Here is a 20,014-nt window from a genome sequence, read left to right as displayed (position 1 = left end):
TTGCTAACAGGAGTTAATTTTCAGGTTGTGAGACAAAGCGGGAGGAATTATGATAATGTCGGTCTTGTCTACATTACCAATCCCAGGAACTAAACTCTTGCCTACAATTCGTGTGTTTGTTGTTGTCCAAGAAAAGAGATTTACGTTGGAGATGATAACTTGCATCATCGTTTACTTTGGGGTTTGTACCTTTTGCATATCATTATGTAATAATACACACTTGCACACCAAAGCAAATGTAAAATCGTGAATCGGACAATATGTGCTCTTTAAAATAAAGTTAAGTACGATTTAGTAATATCACTGTGGTATTGCATAAATCCAGTTTGGTTGGAAAATTTCTTGAATTAAAACAAACCCAACCAATGTTATCCCTATTCACACTACACTTCAAAAAATGCTGGGTTGAATTGTGTACCCTGATTTAAAACCCATCTGTTTAAAATTAACCTATGCTGGGTTGTTTCAACCCATGGTTCAGTCAAATATGTATTTTTTTAGGTTAAAGACAGGGTAGGCAATTTTTAAGGGGCTAGCCATAGCAAGCTAGCTTTGAAAGTATAAGATCCCACCCTCTCTTCAAAGCATTCTCCAAAGCCACACCTCTTCAAAAACACAAACTTTGCTTTTAGCTGGTTTTTGATCCATGCATGTTTCATTGTTGCTGGGAAACGTAAGGTAGTTGCTGTTTGACTTTCATTCTCACTTTAGGGTTCCCACACCTTAGTTAACTTCAAATTCAAGGACATTTTAAGCACTTTCTAGGTCCAATAACCTCAAATTCAAGGACTAAATGTGGGGACACATTTCAAGTGAGAGCAAGGTTACATTGTGTTACCTTTTAAGATACATTGTTACAATTCCCTTTTAAGGGAACTCGTGCTGCGTCACTGCGGTGAGACTTTGGGGACGCCTCCAGGGGTAAGTGCGTCTGAATGTGTATATCATATTCAACCAATGGTGAGGCTTAAAGACAAAGACTGCATGACGCGGGAGCCAGGAAGTATAGACCCCTTCACGGTTCACGTCACAGGCGGTTCCCACTGCGCATGTCGGGGTCAGAAAAGTCATTACAGCAGATTGAGTTGCGTATTATTCGGTATCGTCAAAAATGCTTACTTGCGTCGTGGGCTTTGAAAATCGCATCAGGTCTTCCGTTACGTTTTCGCAATTCATGCAGAATCTCAAAAACAAAAAAAATACAACATCTGCGGCTGCAAGCAATTAACGTGCAGACTGGGACAATGCAAATATCAAAGAGGCTTGTGTTTGTAGTGCTCACTTCATTTGAGGTAAGTCATCATTTTTCAGCCCTGTTAGGTTAAATTATAAAGCCAGGATAGTATGAACAGTTTGACCCCATGCTGCGCGCGCACCCAATAATCATTCAATGTTTACAAACCTTGAAGGGGTCTATATCTCTATCTGAAATATTGCCAAAGACGGCATAACAGGGACGCAGGAAGTATGGCAAGAGAGACCCAGCTTCTCGTTCCCTTCTTAGGGAACAACAGTATACAATATACGTAACCAGAGACGTTTTCATGTATCAAACACAACTATGCAAAAAAAGCATTTTGGTATGAATCAACATTCACATACAGAAGATATAAGCATTTAAAGCGAACAGTTTAGCACGTGTGCTTAAAAAGTCTAGAATTTGTATGATATTATCCTACACTACAGAGGGAATAATATGGATTTTTTTTCCAGAAAGCTTTTTGCATAAAATAGATTCAAGCACTTTCAATGACCCGTATCTATGTATGTATATTTTCAAAAACCTCCAAGGGTCTTGGATTTTTCCCCCAGATTCACAAACTTTCAAGGACCCTGTCACCTGGCCTGTATGGCATAATAAAATATGCATGATTGCCAGTCTAAACAAGCCCAATAATCCTAGCCCAAACACCAAAACCTTGTTTTCATAAATACAATCAACTTAAGCCTATTTGCACACGGGATTAGTATTATCTGGAGACCTCATGTGATTTAGATATTACACCCCTACAAATAAATTTAATGTGGCACATTCGCACGGGATAAGTCAACCCTTCGATTTTACAGACTTATCTCTTAGAGATGATGTCAAATGCAAAATATGGTAGGTCATTTGCAGTTTTTTTTTACTTTAAATTTTTACTTTAAAAAAACTAAGATCACAGACAACCTCAGATATTATTACAAATAACTAGCGGTCACCTATCCTGTGCGAAAAATACTTTTCTTTAAGAATAAATAGTATCTTTGCATTTGGATCAAATGCAATGATTGGAGGAACATTTTATGGTACTGCACCTTCCACAGAAAATATATATTTGTACAGAGATATTTAGACTTTACTGATTGCTAGCAAGATGTAAAGAGATTTTACACCAGCATAAAAAAAATTCTGATAACAGCCACCTACCCTGGCTTTAATATTTAACCAATGCTTGTCCATATTTTTACCAAACCATGGTTTAAAACAACCCAGCATTTGTCCATTGTACAGTGTACATGCTTCAATAGTAGCATACTGTGTATGTGAAGTCAACATTATACTGGTGAATCAGAAATTCCCAGCTTTTTGCTGATTTCAATGCAACTGCATGCACTTGGTGGAAATTCAGGCATAACACGTGGCAATAATACTGTTTAAATCCATTCAATCAAACTGATAGCCAGGGCTTGTCAAAATTTGGTTTAACACTACTGCTGTACTAATCCTCACAGCGTTGTCTAGGCCTTAGAGCAAAAGAGTGGGCGAGAAAGACAGAAGATGGGAGATCCCCTCAATTGTGGGTGATTACAGGGTGACAAATCAGTAGGTGGGGCTGCAGAAATCCAAAGAATTTGTCTTGCAGCGCCCCCATGTGTTAGAGTTCAGTGGAGCAGGCACAGCACCATCTATTCTGTAGTTCTTGTCAGCTATTTTTCTGAGTTAAGAAAGCAGCTGTTCAGGTTTGACTGGGTTAAGGTGATTGAATTAACATCTGCTGATATGCATTTCAACATCATTTGGATCCCAAAAGTGTAAGGAGTGCGAAAGGTTGTGGTTTGATTCCTGAATTATCTCTCATTTAAAAACGTGTGCCTTGTAAGTTGCTTTGACCAAAGCATAAAAGTAATGTAATCTAAGGGCTTCTTTCTTTATTGACTGCCACACAAAAGCCTTGAATATATTTAAATGGAAACAAATGAAAGCTTATTACTAAAATTTGATAAAATTATATTTGATGTATAACCTCCGTTTGTAAGCTTTAGAAAATGTGACCCAGTCTGTGAAAACCCAGCTATAATAATTTTTTGTGATTACTGTGTTCTATATAAAATCATCCTACATAATAAAGAACATTCTGTGAGTATATAACTTATTTTGTATTGACTAAGTGTGCAAAGATTGAAATCAATGTGAAATCAAACTCGGATGCTCCTAAACTCATTAGATTATCAGACTTTAGCCGAGATATTTCATATACGCAGCTCATTATAGGGCTTGGGACTGGGCTTGAGGGATTCTTAAGGTGTCATCAGCCAATCAGGCTTGTCAGCATGTCATGACATCAATTTCCCGCAGCTACAGAGTAATTAGTCATGTGGGAATTACGGTTGAGGTGATTGGTGAAAAAAACTGTGTTTGAGCACAAAAATGCCAGATTTTAAAAACAGATCAGCACTTTGTTTAAGTGCTGATATGTTTGGATGTATGAATTTACTCTCATATATTGTACAAGCAAACACAAAAACAAATTCCCAAGATAAGAAATGCTCATTGTAACAAAGGCTATACACTGTAGTTAAATATTTAAGCCTGAAGAGGGCAGCAATTCTAATATTATAGTTAGGAGCACTTGCAATGTGATACAGAAGAGGGCATCTCTCAGTCCTTTGTTTCTTAAATAAAACTCTTTGTCTATCTTGCCAAATGGTCATATGATGTTTCTAATCAAAACTGTGAACACTTACAGAGACTCTATGATAGATTGGCATCATAGAAGCCTTTTACTTAAATACATGTTTGCTTCTAAAGTGTGGCTTTTAATTGTTCACTTTTCCTAATATTTTCCTAAAAAAAAATTTAAAAAGCCTTTATAGTTTAATCTTTCTGTACTGTAAATCATTCATTATATTTTATAATAGTTCAATGATTTCTGTTTAGGTCCACCGAATCTAAATTGTTAAATAATTTGCTTTTTTAAGATAATGCACACTTTTTGTCTTTAGAAAGATCTTTTTTATACCCATATTGTATGAAAACTACAACTTGCTTAATAATTTGGAACAGAATATTTTGCATTTTTTTTCAAAGTATCTTTTGGAATTATTTTATTTGAATACAATAACATCCACACTGTCATATAACTGTTAAGGGTAAAAAAAATTTGTAAACATACTGACTCTACGGGAAAAATAAACAAAAATGGCATGTGCATAATAATTTGGAACGCGGTGTATATAATTGCTATTTTATCTATCTTACTGTAGACAGACACAAAACAGAAACATTAGACATAAACAGTATACTTTTAAGTTTACTTTAATGAACTTCTACCTCTGCTGTAAATATCTCATACTGTATATGTGACCCTAGACCACAAAAAAAGTTGTAAAGGTCAATTTTTAGAAATATATACATCATCTGAAAGCTAAATAAATAAGCTTTAGGACAAGGACAAGTTATAACGATCTGAAAATCCGGAATCTGAGGGTAAAAAAATCTAAACATTGAGAAAATCGCATTAAATTCGTTTCCTGACAGCCTTTTTTTTTTTTTTTGAAAAGTTGCCCGCCAGCGGATTTTTGAAATTTTACAAAAATTTCACAAAATGCCTTCCAGGAAATTTTTCTTCTAAAAATATAAACACAAATATATCAAATGAAAGAACAGACCCTCTACTTTCAAACAAACAATAAACAAACAAAAAGGTGGGGGGCTTCATCTTATCTTTATTTTTTATTCTGTTTATAAACTCTTCAATATGTGTTTTTTTTTTCAAAAATAAAATAAATTGTTTTAACAAAAAAATCTTTGCTTCAGTTTTTTTATAAATTAGGAAAATGTGGTATAACAGATAACCATAAAACCTCATCAGGAACACGTTTTTTTTCATTCAAATGTTTTAATTGACAAGTTAACTCATCAATGGTCAGGAAAAGAGTTAAAGTTCGAACTTCAAAGTCCAATTGAAGTCCTTAGAAACACATATTATTAATGAAAATGTTTGTTTTAATGCTCTCTACTGGCTTACCGCTGTAATAACCTTGTGGACTGAATGGGGATACATAAAAACCAAACTTGAATATCCCCAAAGAGCGGGTGGCAACAAGAGCAAATTTGTAAGCGAGTTTCTGGCCAATTTCATTTGCTACATCCACTCACACAAATAAAGTTTTGATTTACAAAATATCTTAATTGAACATATTTTTTTCTACAAATAAATCCGTGCAACTTACAAATGGTTTTGTAGTCCAGGGTCACATATACTTTCAGCAGCCTTAAATCAGCCATATTTGTTTCACAGGTTATTTTCCTCAAACCTGATTGAGTCAGGTGGGAAACGGGAAGTCTAAATAGATGTGAATGTCCAGCCCCCAGAGCAGATTTTTAGTGACCCTGTGATGAACTGTAGCCCAACAGCAGATGGAAAGGACTCACGGGCTACATTAACATAGAAATGGCTCAGTGAAATGATAGAGGGATGAGAGGTAAAATAAGGTGAGTTCTGCACAACAAAGAGATACACAGACATTCACCTCTGAACATAAACGCTTTCATAAAAAATATTCAAAAAGCTTTAATATTTAAGTCCTCTTTAAAGACCTAAATTCAGGTCTATGACTACCTTATCTTAACAGAACTGTTTTAGGAACCCAAAATAATATACAATTATAAAACAAAAAGCAATGAGATGCTGTTACAGCCAATCTGAAATTGTATATCATTTCCTTTGAGTTTGTTTGGGGAATCACCAATATGCCAAATCATCTTGCAAATTGTTCTCAGTACATTGACACAGATGAGCATTAAAAAACCTTACTGACAACAGATTCCAAGGCTTAGAATGGCATTGTCAAGTCACTCACACATTCCTACAGGCTCACATCCGAAATCTCTTATAGGAAGACAGTGTGACACATTGACATTATTGGGATGCAGGAGACAGAATCTTGGGCTGAGAGAACACTGTGGTTTGACAGGAATCCCAGGCTTAATAAATTGTCCCTAAAACCAAACACTGCTGTGGTTTACCGCACAGGCTGAATTGACAAAATGCATTTGCATTGTATTCAGGTCCAGCAAAGTAATTAAGTAAAGTAATGAATCTAATGCAGGGACATAGTTACATGGGAATTGCTGAGGTACATTTGAGAGTTCAGTAGCAACAGGGGATTAAGACTAAGCAGAATTTCTAATTCTCCAAGCACCCAAAGCAATCAATAAACACACAGAGAGTGATTTGATATAAGTGAGAACATCACATGGACTTCCACTGTTTCCCATCCCATGCACAGGCTAATATTTTCTATATTTTCATATTTAAAACACAGTAATCTATTATTTTTACTATAAGATTAATTTGGCCAAGTAAATAGTTTTGACTGTTTTACTACATATGGAAGAAAATGTTCAAAATTGGGTCTCAAAACCCCACAGGTATGATGACACAATGGAAAAGCGCCAATACTGTATAAACACACTGGAGAAACCTGGTTGTAGAAGACACCTCTGTCTGAAACGGGTCACCAATTCACGACAATCAACCAGATTGACAGATACTAAGGAAAATAAGAACCAAAGGATTAAAGATAAAAGGAAAAGGGGTGAAAGGCAAGATAAAGGTTGGGTTAGAAATACAAGAGAAACTGGAAAACACCAAAGACTGGGGCATGAAAAGAGCAAACAACAGTTCAGTCAATAAGGGGACACCCAGCATTCAATCTTTCATTATGGTCTATCCCTTCAATCTCTCACTCCATTTAGCTTCACCTGTTTCTTTATTTCATTCTTTTCATTACACAACTTTCTTTGGTGATGATGCTCTCTCCATCAAATTCTGTTATCTATCCGTCTAGTCGACACTGATTTAATGCCAATATTTTCTTGGTTTCTCTCCCCCACACACACATGCAAAAATGTTCATATACTTTAAAAAATAAATATTCTTAATAGGGTTTCTCACAGTGATGGGATAGGATAACACTAAGTACAATTTACAACATGTACAAGTAGCAGTTCTTTGGAATAAGCATAAATAGTAATTAAATGCTATTTATATTTTATATTGGCTGTATTTTTGTATATTAACAGGATGCAATTACACAGCGTGTAAATTATTATATTTATTAAAATTATTACATAAATGATGCATTACTGGGAGAAAAAATCCCTCTTTTACTCCTAGCCCTACCCAATAAATACTTTTATTCTTAATAAACACTCAATCTAAATCAACATTTTATTTCTACTCTCGAACATTTATTTAATTTTTATTGCCTTTTTGATGTGATAAATGGTATAAAAAGGCAAAAGAGTGAGCAGGGTCGGCGTCGGGGGGGCATTTGTGGGCCGTGCCCCCCATACAGTTTTTTATTAATTTAATATGTATCAATTATAATTAAAATAAATTAAACATTGAATGTTTATGGAATATATGGAATATATGGTTAATATATACTTTAAAAAAAAATTCAATTTCTCTGATGGTTGCATTGCGGCGTCTCATGCGTCATTACGTCTTTAGCATATTAATGTGACTTGATACTAGCAACGTGTTTTTTCTGGGGTCCAACAAGTAAAAAAAAAAAAAAGGTACATTACATTACATTAATACATGACAAAATAAAGAACAAAAACAAAATAAAAAACAATACAATAAAATATACAAACCCTTTTTAGGGGTTTTTATGAAGTTTTATGCTCCCACACTCCGCCTTCAGCTTTTTTTTAAAGGTAAGTTAGCATTGTTTTAATTTACGTACACTGTAAAAAAAATCCGTAGAAATTACAATGTAATTGCAGCTGGGTTGCCGGTAATTTACCGTAGATTTAAATGTATGTTATTTACTGGCAAGAGTTTGTTCAAAGTTAAATAAATTTTAAATATTAACAAGTCTTTATCTTTACAGAATAAAACTATACAATAACAGTCTCATGCAAAGCATTATGGGAACCAGAAATCATCATCAAACTTTTTCTGTTTTTTGCTTCAGATTTTGTTTCCCAGAACGTTTTGCTTGATGCTGTTTGTTTAGTTTTACTCTGTAAAGACAAAGACTTGTAAATGTTTAATGTTCATTCAACTTTGAACAAAATTTTGCAAGTAAATAACATAAATTTAAATCTACGGTAAATTACCGGCAACCCAGCTGCAATTTCTACTGATTTTTTTTTACAGTGTAAGCCAAATATGAAGTGTGGCTATAGACCGTTAACAGCAATTGCAACGTGATTATGGTAATACTGATTAGTTTGTGATCTTCTGCACTTTATACAGGAAATGAGCTGACAGTCTGTACCAGTTGTATGACTGTGTGCTTGCACTGAATTTGATGTTTTATGCCTTGTTTTTGCAAGTTATTGTTGCTGATTGCGTGCCCCCTGTTGGAAGCCACGTGCCCCCCTGTTAGTTATGGTCTGGCGCCGTCTTGGCAAAAGACAGATTTGCATTCATCTAGTCTTATCACTACTTCTGACGCCACGAGGATGTTAAGTTTTGAGCATCTTTTGTCAACTTTAGTGACCCAACCTGACATTGGTGGGCAAAGCTAGTGTAAATGGTGTTGGCCAACAATGGCTGCTACTACAGTGTAAATAGACAAAAAAAATCTATTTATTTCATATCATCTTATTGTTTTTACACAAAAAACTATGGATGTTAAAGGTAGTTATTGGAACCATACAACCTCAAAAGAGCCTTTATTTAAAAGTAACCTTTATTTTTAGCAGTGTTTTCTAATCGCATTCCCCACAGAAACCTGCTGAAACTAAATTTAATGCAAAAAAATTTGGTTAAATAAAACATTAACACAATGTGGTGCAACTGCACTTTGCAAGTGATCAGATCGCCTGTTTACACCTGTATGTTTCTGCTGTTCACTTTCAGTGTGAACTTGTGCTCCATTTTTACCAATTTAGTCAAACAATAACATAACACATTATCTAACAATCTACAGAAGTCTTAAGTCTTAAGGGTTCAATTTTTTGAAATTGAGATTTATACATCATCTGAAAGCTTTCCATTGATGTATGGTTTGTTAGGACAATATTTGTCCAAGCTTTTTCAAGTTCTGTAATGAGAGTGCAAAAAATCTAAATATTGAGAAATTCACTTTTAAAGTTGTGGCTTTAAAGTCCTTAGCAACACATATGACTCTGTTGTTTTTATATGCTAGAAAAGATACAAAATATCTTCATTGAACAAGATCTTTACTTAATATCTTAATTTAGCATTGAAAAAAATCGATAATTTTGACCCATACAATTTATTGTTGGCTATTGCTACAAATATACCCATGCTACTTATGACTGATTTTATGGTCCAGGGTCAGATTTGTGTCTGCTGGCACAAGCTCTCATGGGGATAAGGAACAGAGTGTGGCTGCCAAGCAAAGTAAGAAGTTCTGTTTGCACAAAGATCATTCTAGATGACATTGACCCATCATGGACCCTCACTCCAGTAACATCATATTCCACAAATCATCTCTACAAAACCATTTTCTCTCTGTATCCTAAATCAACCCTTTAACTTATTGTGGCCTTGGTAATGATAAAATGTCAGTGTTATAGGAGCTAAAAATAGCATGGCTACCCTATTTATGCTGCTTGTGGTTCCTCCTGCCAGCAAAAACTGTGGATGAGTCCTCTCAGAAACTGTCCTCTTGTCAAATTGCCCACTGATCTGTCTGCACTTGCTGCCAAATGTTGCTCAGCTTTGGGCTGTGTGTGTAGGCTATATGTGTTTGAATGTGCATGATTATTGTATGTGTTTACGATCTATACGGTGCTTCAAAGCCTAAGGCCATGTTTTTTGATTTTCAGATAAGTAATCTACAGCATATGTACAGCGGAGGTCTGTGAAACATAGGGATGAAAAAGAGGATGCGGTACACATTCAGGAGATAGAAGTGTTTATATCTATTTTAAAAGCTGGTTGAATATAGCGCTGCTCTAATTCAGTGTGTGTGAAAGACGTACCCCATGTTTATGGAAAACACTGAGCGGGAAGCAGTGGCAGAAGAACATGAGAGAGTAAAGAGAGATAAAGAGAAAGTGATCTTTTTAATGTATACAGTTGTTTATTCTATAGCATATATTTTTGTAAACAGTACTGATATGCAGAGGGGGTTCAAATGTCCCCTAATGAAAACTGGAGTCAGTTCTTTAACTTTCAAATTCCATTTACAAGTTTACAAGTTTAAAAACGTTTAATGATAATGAATTGTTAACAATTATTTGTTAAAAGCATGTTATAGCTCGTTCCTATTTGCTTTAATAGAAGCAAGAAAGTCGTAATTTATTACACCGCTTGTTGGAACGCTTTATTCTGATTGGCCAGTCGCAACATTCAAAGGTTTGCTAAGATAACAAGAGCTCAAAATTAATAACACATGATATGCCGGATCCTGCAAGCAATTTTTACAGGTACAGTTTAATATTACACAAAAATTAAATAAAAATATGTCTTTTAATAACATATATGACATACAAACCAAATAGCATGTTAGTGATTTGAATGTCTTATCTTAAAACCAAAAATAAATGTGTTTTCCTCGCGGAAGGTCTGCATTTGTTAAAAATGAGCTAATAAAATATTTCAAATCAACATTTAATATTGCTACCTTACTTATGATGTAAATAGCAATGTAATAAGCAGGATAATGTACAGGCAGATGCTTGTAATTGTGAAATAAGACCCTTCAGTGTGATACAAGACCCTCCTCTTCATCACAATGTCGGGGCTTATTTCTGCGATAACAACCGGCTGCCTGTACATTATCCCTTACATGCCCAATGTCACAAATCTGCTTACAAATAAAACAATAATTTATCTTTTTGTTTTCTTTTGTTCAATGTTTTGTTTAGTTATATATACTTTTATGAAATAATTTGTACCCAGAATGGTGGGTAAATCTAAATATATTTCCCTTTGGGGGCGATATTCCTTTGAGATTCTCCAATTTGTAAAAACTTCAACAATTGTTGATTGCTTTTTAATAAAAAAAAATGCTAAACATGTAGGAGAACCGGGGTGAAAGTAACGCGGGACGAAAGTTACAATGCAATTTTCTCAGAGCTTTGATTAGATTTGCATTCCAAACTATGACAGCATGTTTAGCACGCAAAAAAGAGCTGCATATATTGCATTATTTCGTCATCGTTTTGCGTGTGTAGGTCCAGAAAGCTAAAAGTAAATTCCTAAAGCAGTCATTTTTTTCTTATAATGCATTGTGTTTCTCGTTTCATGTGTTACATCAATCTACAGGTTATTTAATACTCTAACACATCAAGTTTGCTTTCGCAGAGTTTTTCAAAATAAAAGTAAAATGGGTTTAAACTCGAAAATTTGAATTATGTTGAAAATGTATATTATTTTAATTTGTTTTAATTTCATTTTTATAGTGTTCATACTGTTGTAATTTATTCTCAACAATGCAAGTTTGTTCTGTCGTTGCTTTTGAAACATTTAATGAAACTGAAATGTAAAATACAAATGTAATTTCATTTTTTTTTTTTTTTGCAAAGATAAATGACAAAATATGTTTGCAGTTACATATTACTAAGGTCGTAGCCATGTTTATTTACTAAAAACAAGAGTAACAGAAAAATCTTTCTTCAGGGTCAAAAGTAAGAATTCGTTACTTATGTTCAAAGTGAACATTTATTCAAAATTCATCCTGGTATTGATAGACCACACTTGTGAGTTATTGACCACAGCAAAAATATATCGCTGTCTAAAACATTATCTTTGAAAAATTGCATTTTTCTGAAAAATGTTACTTTCGCCCCTGCTCTCCCCTACTATTAAGGTTAGTCTAGCAAGGGGTCTCCAACCCTGCTCCTGTAGTTTTTTGGTTCCAACCCCAATCAACGGCTGTTTCTCAATGTCAAGGAAGGATCTTTGGAAGCCAGAATTTCGAGGATGCTCCGTCATCGCCATCCGTCGAAGGACTGTTCCAATGTCGAGGATCCTCGGAATTGCAACCAAGTCCTTTGTTTGAAAAATATCCGTACAGGAAAGGATGCATCCTTCGCGCTCTCAAATCACCCACAGTCCTATGTGAACAGCGATGAAAGCACACCTTTTTACTGACGTGATGACGCAATGAGTTGCACTCGCTAGCCTGTTCCATTTACGTGTTCTCCAAATTCTAAAGAGGAGGAGCCTCGCCTAGCCTCTGAAGGAAGTGACTTGGAAAGACCAGTCCTGCCAAAGAATTATCCTTGACATTGAGAAACGGCCAAACACAGCTGAAGCAGCTAATCAAAGTGTTCAGGGTTGCATGATAATTACAGACAGGTGTGTTGGAGCAGGGTTGTGAAGTCTGCAGGACAGTAGCTCACCAGGAGAAGGGTTGGAGACACCTGTAGTAGGCTAATTATAAATGGCTATATTTAAAATAATAGAAACCCACTCTTAGGTATGTCCCCATTATATGTGTGTGTGCATTTGTTTGTATCTGCCTCTTTGCTCCGTGACAGACTCCCCGGGCACATATTTAGTTACAGCTGATCACTCACGGACCAGTGACAAAAAAAAACAGAGAGAGTGAGAAATGAAGAGAATGAAGAGTCTGAGTCAATCACAGACAGAATGATGAAAATGAACTATAGAAGGTGAGAGTGCAGTTTTAGGCTGTTATCTCACATCTTCCCACTGATACTCCTGTCACAATGAGTGGGTGAACATGAGAGTGGAAGCCTCCACACCCCTGAAGTGCAAAGGAATCGTGACTGGAATCCACTGCCGCTCAGGATTCATCGCTACTTGGTCCCACCATGACGCAAACATTCAGCCACACCGAAACACAAATAGATCCTTCTGTGCACAAGAGACCTGTGGCCAATGACACTGGTATCAGTGCTGCTGACAATGTCAAGGTAGAAACTAACATGTTTTGTTAGGTGCAGTGTGCAATTTTAAAAGTTACTTTTGCCTAATTTTTGTTTTGTTTTCCAACTTAATGTGCAGAAATGACAATAAATAAGTAGTCTGTAGGATGTGCTGCTATAACAATGCTACATTTAGCAATGCTGCTGACATTGCGGGCACGCGCATCGAAATTCTTAGGCATAAAATCTGTATCTGCCCGGGCGGGACTTTTACAATGCGTCTCATGCAATATCCAGTCCTCGTCGCATGGTTGTAGTATGTTTTCACTAAATACGACAATAAATACGTCAAGTACGACCACCGGAAGCGTTTTATATTTTGAGCTTTCAACCCGGAGGTGTTTTTAGTTCACATCAACTAAAGCTTTTGTGGCACATTCAAACGGTCGGTGTGCTTCCACTTAACTCTGGACACTAATGAAAGGTAGGTGGACTAAAATATATATCTTGGTACTGAAACATGGTAATCTAAATCTATGGAGGAGACTGTACTTAAATAAATTGCGGAAATTTTAATATTATGTTTCTGGTAATAGACTACAGAACGTCCTGTCAGAACGTCCACTGCAGGCATCGTTCTAAAAACCATGATTACCATGGGTCCAATGCCCATTCCGACTAAAGTCTGATGCACATTCCGACTAAAACAGTAAATGTTCATGATTTAATTTGAAAGAACGAACAAAATTCTACCTTCTGTCAAAATTTCATGCAAATATCTGATAAAATGAGAAAGTTACAAGCAAAAACATGTGAATAAGCAGCATTTTCGGTCACACATCTTCCATTGACATCCATAAATAACTTTTTCCTCTGATTTCTAATATTAAAAATATTATAACTTTCTCAATCCTCAATGGACAATCCAGGTATCTTTGTAAATGGGAATGTCTGCTCTGTCTAGTCATGTGATAAATTTTGAGCTTTGGGGTTTTTGAAAATTTTATTTGTTTGACCATATGCAGTCATAAGTGTTTAATATAGGGGACATTTCACAGGACCTTTTTAAGATGTCAAATACATCTATGGTGTCCCCAGAGTGTGTATGTGAAGTTTTAGCTCAAAATATCATATAGATAATTTATCATAACGTCTTAAAATCTGTAGGTGTGTGTCCTTTTAAATGCAAATGAGCTGATCTCTGCACTAAATCTCAGTGTCATGGTTGAATAGTGCAGATTAAGGGGCGGAATTATTATTATAATAAGATCCCCTTCTGACATCACAAGGGGAGACAATTTTCAATTACCTATTTTTTACATCCTTGCAGTGAATGGTTTACCAAAACTAAGTTACTGGGTTGATCTTTTTTAAATGTTCTAGTTTAATTGAAGCACTGGTGACCCAATTATAGCACTTAAACATTGAAAAAGTCAGATTTAATGTTTTTAATGTCTTGCTCAACCAGCATGCAATGAAGAATGCAGAGATTTCAGCAACAACTCTTATATTTTGCAATCATGTTTAGTACTGCTAGAGGCATAGAAATACACACATCACCTTAAGGGCTTTGAAATATGAGTTGAAGTCTGCAGAGGATGTTACTGAAGTTGACAGCTCAAGAGGAGCATGTGCCCACTAATTCCAACACAGCAATATAAAAAAGCTTTCCGTGCACTACAACCATGCAGTACCTTTCCATAATGGTAAGATTTTTCTTCTTGTCCATTGAAGATTTTGGGCAATATATTTCACTCCCAAGAGATAAGGGGTTACAGATTCACTAACTGCTGTCAGGCTGACACACGCACACATGCACACAGACACAAGGGTCGAAATAAAGCAAAGGTCACTTTGTCCATCATTGTGTCCATCACTGTGACTTAAACAATACACCTCCTCCTCACACACCCACATGACCTGCTCTTTATACTTGGGAGATATGATAGGATATGAACACTTTTTGAAAGACAGTTTGGAAAGATGTGCTTCCTGAAAGATGCTTGAAATGAACTACCCCTCAGAGGATGAACTTACAATTTACCCTTCAAAGGACAGATTTGGAAATTCTCTTTTATGTATGTTATGAAAGTAAGAAAAAACACTGATGTGGGTGTATTTTAAAGTCATTGTCTTCGATGTCTGGATCTGTGCTGCTGATATATATTGAGAATTTCAGTTCATAGAGCCACCACTGACATTAAACTGCGAAATGTCATTAAATGGCCAAATATCTCAGTTTCACTCTATTTTAAAGTATATTTCAGTATTGAGTAATATTATTTAACAACCAATATCCCCAAATCCATATGACTGTTTTGGGCGTTTGTCCATTCCCCCAAATATGACCAACAGATTAGTTTCCTAAATTAGCGCCTCTAATGGAAGCAGGTTAAACTTAACATTTTAGGGTATGAATTTATATTTTGGGGTAAAATATAATGACATGCATTGGTATTCAAACTGCATGGATTAATTAAATACACAATACAATTTTTAGGCATTTAGGCAAAATCACACACCCATTTATTTATTATATGATATAAATCATAAGCATACAAAATAGTCAACTTTTTTGTAAACTTTTTCAAAGAGTACTTAAAAGAGTTACACTTATTTCAAGTGTAACGATGGTCAAACTAGGGCTGTCCAAAAATATCGATACAGCAAACTATCGAGACTGAGTTGTCTGCCATATACGGCCATTCAGCCAATGTCTCAGAAGTTAGAGGGAGTGAGAAAATGGCAGAAAATGTAAAAAACCTGCAGCTTTCAAGGAGTACCGCAATGTATTGTAACATGCAATGCACCGTATTGTACCGTGATACGCATCGTATCATGGTCCATGTATCGTGATACGTATCGTATCGGGAGGCCCTTGCCAATACTCAGCCCTAGGTCAAACAATAAATTTTTATGACAAAAAGATGCAAAAGTGATCACAATCCGCTGTAAATATCAAATCTGGTGTACTATCATTCAAAAACTGTCGCCAGAAGAAGCGATGATGCATCATTTTTGATTGTGAAATAGCATTGGCTCTCGTGTGTCTCGTGACCGATTGCTTCATTACGTCAGCTAAGAATGTGAAGCGTTATTGGCTGTCGTGGCCGTGCATCATTCTTTAATGTTCTGGTTTATGTATAAATGAGATCTGACTGTGTGCGTTGCATTCAAAGATTTCGTCATATGGACGTGATCGTATGGCTTCAGTTCGCAAGGTTTGCAACACAAATTGTTTGTAATACTTTTATACTGTTTTGGTCAATTTATGCAAGTAATACCTGTAACTGTTATCATGCCACCGGGTTGAAGGTTGCTGTCTCTAGGCTGTCAGCATTTTGCCAGCCCAACTGGCATAATTTGCGGGTGGGAGATGTCCCCACCGCTTTATGCACAAATTGATTCCGAGTTCCGACCACTTATTGGAAAAATTCTTGCATTAGGGTACATAAACATCAAAAACGAAGGTAAAAGGCAACACGCTGCCCTTCCTTCTGATTTTGATACGAACGGTATCTAAAAGAAAAAAGGATCTACTAATCATATTTTTTTTAATCTATGTCATAGATATAACAATGAATTCATCTCAAGACCCACCCACATTTTTAAAAAATAGAAATATAGGGGAAAAGAAGAACACATTTGTTCCTTTTCAGTAGTTAAAAAAAATTTTGAATAATATTAAAATACCTTATGGTAGGGCTGCAAGATTAAAGGAGCGGTGAATCAAATACTCAATTTTAACTTGATAATTTGTTATATAAGAGGTCATCATACTTAAATGAACATCCTGCAAGTTTCAGAACTGAAAATGTCCGTGCTACTGAAATATAACAGTTTTTGGCACCAAGCCAGTAAAACAAGCCAGTGTGGAATTCAGAAAAGTATGACGTCAAAGTAGAATTGAAGCACCTCCCCATATCCAAATACAAGGACCACTTTTGTAGCCCCGCCCACAGCTTCGCGTGACACACGTGTGTCAACAATAAGTAAACATGTATTTAAAGATTGCCAAATTTAACCAAAATGACTTTTAAATACATTTTTTCTGAGAGACTTTTATTTTGACGCGGTGATCTGAAGAAACCATGGAAACGCATTTTCGGTTGTGGAAGAACGGTCTATGGGAGGAACACAGACGCTGGATAACGGAGTCTCAACATTAGTAATGCATGGATAAAGTTTGCTTTTGAAGAAGTTCCAGCTCGAGTGGGGAGTGTTTACTTTGTGTACACGGATTCATTTGTAAAGAAGTCGATGCTGGATTTGCAGAGAGACTGTGATTAAAAACACCATTTATATTGGATCTGACAAAAATGACACAGCAGTACACAGTAAGTTTATTTAAGTTACTGCGTTTCACTATTGCTTTGTTAGAAGAGATCGCTTGATATGTCCTGTTGTAACATCCGTGTCTAAACACGTATGTTTGACTGTTTTAATGTACTAAAAACATTAAACGATTAATAAAGATACACCACTTAACAACACGACTGTAATTTAACGGTGGAAATTTACAGTTTTATTGATAAAGAAGGATTTATCAGCCGCAGTTTAGATTGTGATGCCAGCTTACTGTGTTGTATACGGTAATTTAGGCCAGTTGCATCTGAAAGGTCAAACACTCAACAAAGCTTTTTTATCATATAACCGTGGTATGTAACTTTACGTGTATCTAAGAGCAACCTCACAAGCACTGTGGTGTGATCAATATACAAAGTTATTGATAAGAGCGTATCAGCCGCAGTTTATAATCTGATGCGCGCTTACTGTGTTGTATACGGTACTTTAGTCACAATGAGTTTAAATTTTTGTTTCTACTTTACTATACGTATTGTCATTTACGTGTATCATCTTTAGCACCCAGAATCTTTTGTGGCTCAAACATATATGTGTTCGGCTGCTATTTTTACACATTAATGTTTTTAAAACATTTGCCCACATGTAATGACGGGTAATGAAGCTGTCCAATCATAGCAGTGGGTGTTTACGTCCAGGTCTTCAGTGCGGCCCGCCCCTTCAAACAAAGCTTTTCTCCAGAGAGCCACTAATCCATGTTACAAAATAGCCTATTACTTATTGTTTTTGATGTTTTTGAATGTAAAAACCACACGAACATCATAAGTAGACCTCAGACAACAGTATAAAACAATAAAATCGACAAATTCCCCGCCCCTTTAAGGCAAAAACCATAATTGTTTAGGCTACTGTATTTGGAAATTATATATTTAAAACATACAATGAACTGCAAGGCTGCAGAGAACAGTTCACTATTGCAGACTTATTTGGGCTACTGAGCATTTAATTATATTTCTTTAATATAATCAGTCATTAACTAAAGTGGGCCGGTCTAAGGCATTAAACTCCAGGGCTGAAAATGAGTCCCACTCCGGCCCTGGTAAGTTGCATTATGTGTAACAAAGATGGTTCTGGTTTGAGATTGGTGTTTTATGATGGAGTTTTCAAGCATATTTAAAAAAACAGAGAAAGTTAAACACATGGCATATTTATAATAATAAGTGTACTCCAGGGCAGAAGAACAAAATGATTCAATACTCACTCCCATTGTTTACGACGGGCTTGTGGTGTGCTCTGTAACTTATGTGACTGGTGCGCTTTAATGACATCACGGTGATCCACAAGTCCTCCTCTCCTCCTGACAGGTGGCACCAGGGAATCATTGGGCATCAAAGAGTAAAGCGATCCATCCATCGCCACGGTCTCTCCTCCATTAGACTTGCTGTAGTCCAAAGACTCATCTTGGCATGTTTCATCACGCATGTCATACACGGTATGGAAGTAGGTGGGGTTGGCACAAACACTGCTCCCACTGGTGGGAGGATGAGAGCGGAGTCTGGGGCCCTGTGGCTGCACTCTCCCTTTCTGCCACAAGGGCGGCGCTCTGTCCATGATCACTGAGCTGTCTGCGTACATTGGAGACAGCATGGCCCTATTATGGGAGTAAAGGGATAAAAAAGAAAGGATAAAGAAAACAAAGAGGGAAGGTTAATTAAAGAGGGTATGCTGTTGTTGAAAATAAATTGCAATAAACCAACGTCACAGAAAAATAGATGATGCACGCCTCCAGTACAATATTTGCTGACAGCGTTTGAGCGCTGAGACATGGCTGGAGGGAAAGTAATTTAAAGTGACATACACAAACTCTCAAACACACACACTCATACACACGCTGAAAAATTCTGGAGCTCTTTGGGATTAAAAATGCACCACAAGGGCTGATAACACTTCTGCTGTCTTGCAGCCGGAAGCATGGCACCAAAGAAAGACAAATGCTGTGGTGGTGACCTTCCACATAATACAAAGAAATAGATGAAAAGAAAAGGGAGAGATAGAGTACAGCACATGAAAAGATAAGAGCAGTGACAAAATTGTGAATGAAAGAGAGAGACTGTAGAGACACACTACAGTCCTGACTGTGGCTGTACTCTTTGCAGACAGGCGGGGTCTTGTTGCCAGGCTGCATTTTGGAAGGACACAGCCTGTCTCCATGAACAGGCACTACAGATGGAACTCACTAAATCTGCCTCTACTGCTTTTTATTTTTGGCCAATCGAGAGTAAAGCCATTACAATATAGGGATGTATTTAGCAAGGTAAAAGAGAACAAGAAGAAATGGTCCTTCAGACATTTGTTGGTAACTTCCTGATCACCATTGTGACATTCGTTTTCAGTATTTAAAAAAATGCCTTCTTTTTTTAAACGGTTTGATTTATTGGCTACTTTCATTGCCACAGAATAGAAAACATCTTTGTTTTCAGCCAACACCATAAATCTTACTGTAAAGGCTGGCAAAGTAATCTTGCAGGTAAAGTATAAGCACAGCCACAAAAGAACCTAATTTTGAATAATTTCAGTTTTTGCTGTGTTACAGCAAGTGGGTTGTGGGTTAGAGCTCCATTGCACCCAGCACACAGACAGACTCACTATTGTGTGGGCGTATATGAATACATGCAATTA

The 20,014-nt window shown here is 36.3% G+C and overlaps 1 protein-coding gene across 16 annotated transcripts in view; it reads right to left on the bottom strand.

Moving 5' to 3' along the window:
* The window catches only part of cacna1ab (calcium channel, voltage-dependent, P/Q type, alpha 1A subunit, b), a 164,723-nt gene that overhangs the window by 143,574 nt on the left and 1,135 nt on the right, over positions 1-20,014 (bottom strand). For all 16 annotated transcript variants that reach the window (XM_073811818.1, XM_073811804.1, XM_073811812.1 and 13 more), the window contains exon 2: positions 18,597-18,986. In XM_073811818.1, coding sequence (XP_073667919.1) covers positions 18,597-18,982 — 386 coding nt within the window. In that variant the 5' untranslated portion in view covers positions 18,983-18,986. The remainder of the gene's footprint in view (positions 1-18,596; positions 18,987-20,014) is intronic.

Source organism: Paramisgurnus dabryanus, chromosome 14, assembly GCF_030506205.2.
Source record: "Paramisgurnus dabryanus chromosome 14, PD_genome_1.1, whole genome shotgun sequence".
Lineage (NCBI taxonomy): Eukaryota > Metazoa > Chordata > Actinopteri > Cypriniformes > Cobitidae > Paramisgurnus > Paramisgurnus dabryanus.
Note: the sequence above shows the minus strand (reverse complement) of the source record. Positions and strands in the feature narration are given on the sequence as shown.